Genomic DNA, 3694 nt, shown 5'->3' with positions numbered 1-3694 from the left:
TGGCTTTACATCCCCTGAGACAGTGAGAGGATTTGAACTTGTCTCCTGTATATTTGTAAGAAAGCCTGGGATTGGTAGAGAGTGAAGAACCACATCATTTTTGGCTGTGCTCTGAGAGAGGAGACCGGTCTTTTTCCTCAGTTCTTGCAAGAAGGCATTTAGGCATCCAGCTCTGAGCCTCCTAAACAGGTCTGCAGTCCTGAACACAAACCTCATGCCTAAGAAAGAGTCAGGCTAAAGACTAAAGACTCAGCACTTCCCTCTACCTTACCCAGGGGCCTCCTGGTTATTATGGTTCAATCTTCTTGGTACAAGGTCACATCTTTTGACTCATGCCTGCCTCATATCTAAAGTATTTGAAGCAAAGCTCATTTGTGGATTTTTTTTAGTCTCTAGTGCACATCAGAAAGGGAAATTTAAGTCTATGCTTTGATATTGCTGAAATCTGGAGGTACAGGCATAGTCTGTCCAAGTTTGTGTCCCATCAGGTTTTGAGGTGACAGCTAAGGCTGGTGTCAGGCAGGTGAGGTGCCTAAGAGGTTCCCCACAGAACAGCCCAAGCTGACAGCCAGCACAGGGAGAGCTGATAGGATGCACTGGTGTCAAAAAATCACCGTTGTGCCCATCCCAGCTACGCGCTTCTCAGGTCTGTCATCAGGGGCTTGTTGGATCAGGAAATACACTGGTTTAGATTTCTCTCCAGCTTACACTAATAATAACAGAGACACAATAAATGTGACCCCATACTCTAAGTGCACAGGGCCTGCAAGCCTAGCTCCTGGTTACTGATGCCTTGCTTGGCAGCAGAGCATTTAAATCTCTGTTGAAATCTAGCCCAGGCTGATTCTGAAGGGCTTAAAGGCTAAACATATCTACCTAACAACAGATCCTATTCCAATACAAGCCTCTACCCCAGCAAGACCCAGGCAGTCAAGCAGTCCTAGCAATGGTGGGTGTAGCTGAACTGTCATTGCCAGAAGTACCACCCTATCCCAGAATACACTGCCTGATGTTACCATGTGGGACAGAAAAGCAGTAGCAAACAAAAAAGTTTTTAACTACTTATTTTGCAGTTTGAAAAGATTTTGCAAGTGTGACAATCACTTTCAGCAACTGATTAAACTACCCTGCCCATTGCTCTCTGATGAGTGTTTTATGCATTCTTGTCTCTGCAGACTGAAGAAGTCCTGAAGATTGATGGAGGGCCATGCTATTCAAACAGCAGGCGTTGCTGAGACAGAAGCTCTTTGTGCTAGGCAGCCTTGCTATTGGAAGTCTCCTATATCTAGTTGCCAGAGTTGGGAGCTTGGATAGGTAAGTCACGAAGGAGCTGCTCTCTTAATTACAAATGGGCTCAGATTGTCTGAATTTTTGCTTAAAGGCTCTGATTTTATTTTTTTTTTTTAGTGTCTACTCCTGTGTAGAAAGACAGAAAGACTCTATTCTAGTACTGGGTTTTATTGTTCTTTCCTGCCCTTTGGAGAAGAGAGTAGGAAAATGGAGTCACGGGTCATCCCTGTCAAAGTATTTCTGTCTGTCCATTTGTATTCTAAGAACATTGGCACTTGTTTTCAGAGAAGAAATAAAACAGCATCTAGTAAAAATGTCATTACAGTAGCTCATTTTTGTCTGTGTGCATCTGTGTGTTGACCTCTAGTTTCAGCAAACAGTTCGGATATATTTATATATCATCTTTTCTAAATTTATGAGCAAGCAATTAATGTGCTACAGTGGTAGTTAAAATTAAGTATGAGCCTGCAGAGTAGCTCGTCAAGTTTTGAATACTATTTCACTTGAAAGAGTGCTTCAGGGTCTGAGAATTTTAACTATGTTAATTAGCCAGTATTTTCTGGAGCTGAATGTGCTAAATAAGTGGGGTTTCTCTGCAAGTGAGTTCCTGGAGAGCAGCAGAAAATTGAGCAGAGAAAATCAAAGAGTATTTGGCACTTTTGACCAGACTGAGTTTTAACTGGTTATTGACAGTGCAAACAGTAGTGCTACCTGCACTGGCACTGCTGTTTCTGTCACCTTCAAAATGGCCTGGGATTGCTCTGGCAGGTGCCACACAAAGACAGGATTAAAAAACAAGCTGTTTCAAAATAATGAATGAAACAAGACTTCAAGATTTCCAGAAGGTGGTAGGCGGCTTGCCAGTGCTAATGCTCTATTAGTGTTCTTCTTTTAAATGATAGAAAATATTAGTTGAGTTCAAAACTGTGATACAATGCTGTATGCTTAAATCCATTCCAGAAGAAGAGGGAGATTGTGTACTCAGCTAGGACCAAGTGCATTGCAAATTAAGCCCCAGTATTTATATCTTCTTTCCCCTGGTGGTCAAAGTATCTCTGATGCTTCAGAGGTGAAAACTTCACTGAGACTAATGTGATTCTGTAAATGGAAGCAGAATGCCTTACTGGTCCCTGCAAAAGTATATTTTATACTCAGAGGCGTGAAATCTAATTAACCTTATGTTATTATCTATGCTTGCACATCTTCAGAATTTACTGATGGCTATAAAATTATCTCACCACAGTATTTGACTTGCTGACCTCCTGCGGCAGTGAATTCCACCGGTTTCATATATAATGTTGCCAATGGCAGTAAAATTCAGTTTCTTTCTCTTGCATTACCCAGTGTGAAAAATACCACCCTGCTAAAAAGCAGCCCTTTATTTGGGCTGGTTATGAAAGAGAGAGAAGGGGGCACTAGAAAGGATGAGACAGAGATGAATTAACTGGAAATGTTCTTCTGCCTCAGTGCTAGGGCATAGTCCAAACTTGTTGAAGCTGTCAGTAAAAGGATACTGAGTGGCTTCAGTAGACTTTGGAATAACTAATTGTTCAGGAAGAAATCCAGATTTGTTTACACTTAATTTATGCAGCTCCAATTTGAACAAGGGAGCTGGGGATGGCCCACATTTAATAGCCTGAGATTCAGCTCTTCAACAGGAACATTCTGAGATTTCTTAGGCCCAAAGGGAAATTACCACCAGCTTATCTGATTCTTTGAGTCATAAAGTCTGATAAGCTGAGCACGTCTCTCCAGGGGAGGGAGGCCACCATCCTTCAGATCTGGAGTGCATGGAGCTGCTTTGCATGTGGAAGTTCAAACAGATTCTGTTCCTGGCAATTTTGAGAAGATCTGGACCAGTCTTTGAGTTGCCTGAGTCTCTTGTTGGGAGTATGGGGAGCCTCTGCACCTGATTTTGATGCTCAGAACTGCTCCTCCTGGGACCAGACTCATAATCTTTTGCCACTGCGACACCTCCATTGGAAGCAAATTAGCAAGTGTTCTGGATCAGGAGAGGCAGCGCTGCTGCCTGTCATTAAGATTGCCCAGGTGTGCTTTAGTTGCTTTGAAATTTGTCAAAAATATAGTTTCCTGAGATGAACAGTGGGTTTTCTCAAGAAGAATATTTGTGGAGTTTTACTGTAGCAGTTTGAGAAAGTCCCTGTTTGGGGAGAGAAAATTCAGTGATATAATAAAAGTCATGTACTCTTTCTTTGCAAAGGGCTCTGTTACTTTAATGGAAAAACTGACTCAGAGAATCAAAAATATTAACATATTGTGATATAACAGTAAATAGTTACACCCGGGGATTCAACTACAAAGATCTGACAGCCTGCTTAATGCCACCACTGCCAAGATCTTTTAAACGATATATTTTATTGTTTAGAGAGAAGAAAGGGGAAAG

At 41.8% G+C, this 3694-nt stretch overlaps 1 protein-coding gene across 1 annotated transcript in view; it reads left to right on the top strand.

Moving 5' to 3' along the window:
- Window positions 1–1207: 1207 nt before the first annotated feature.
- Window positions 1208–3694, top strand: part of HS3ST5 (heparan sulfate-glucosamine 3-sulfotransferase 5) — a 5560-nt gene continuing 3073 nt past the window's right edge. Inside the window, 1 exon segment of the mRNA XM_009645213.2 lies at window positions 1208–1314. Within this exon segment, the coding sequence (XP_009643508.2) occupies window positions 1208–1314 (107 nt within the window).

This window comes from Egretta garzetta, unplaced genomic scaffold, assembly GCF_000687185.1.
Source record: "Egretta garzetta isolate BGI_Z169 unplaced genomic scaffold, ASM68718v1 scaffold18, whole genome shotgun sequence".
Taxonomy (NCBI): Eukaryota; Metazoa; Chordata; class Aves; order Pelecaniformes; family Ardeidae; genus Egretta; species Egretta garzetta.
This window is presented reverse-complemented; position numbering and strand designations above follow the sequence as displayed.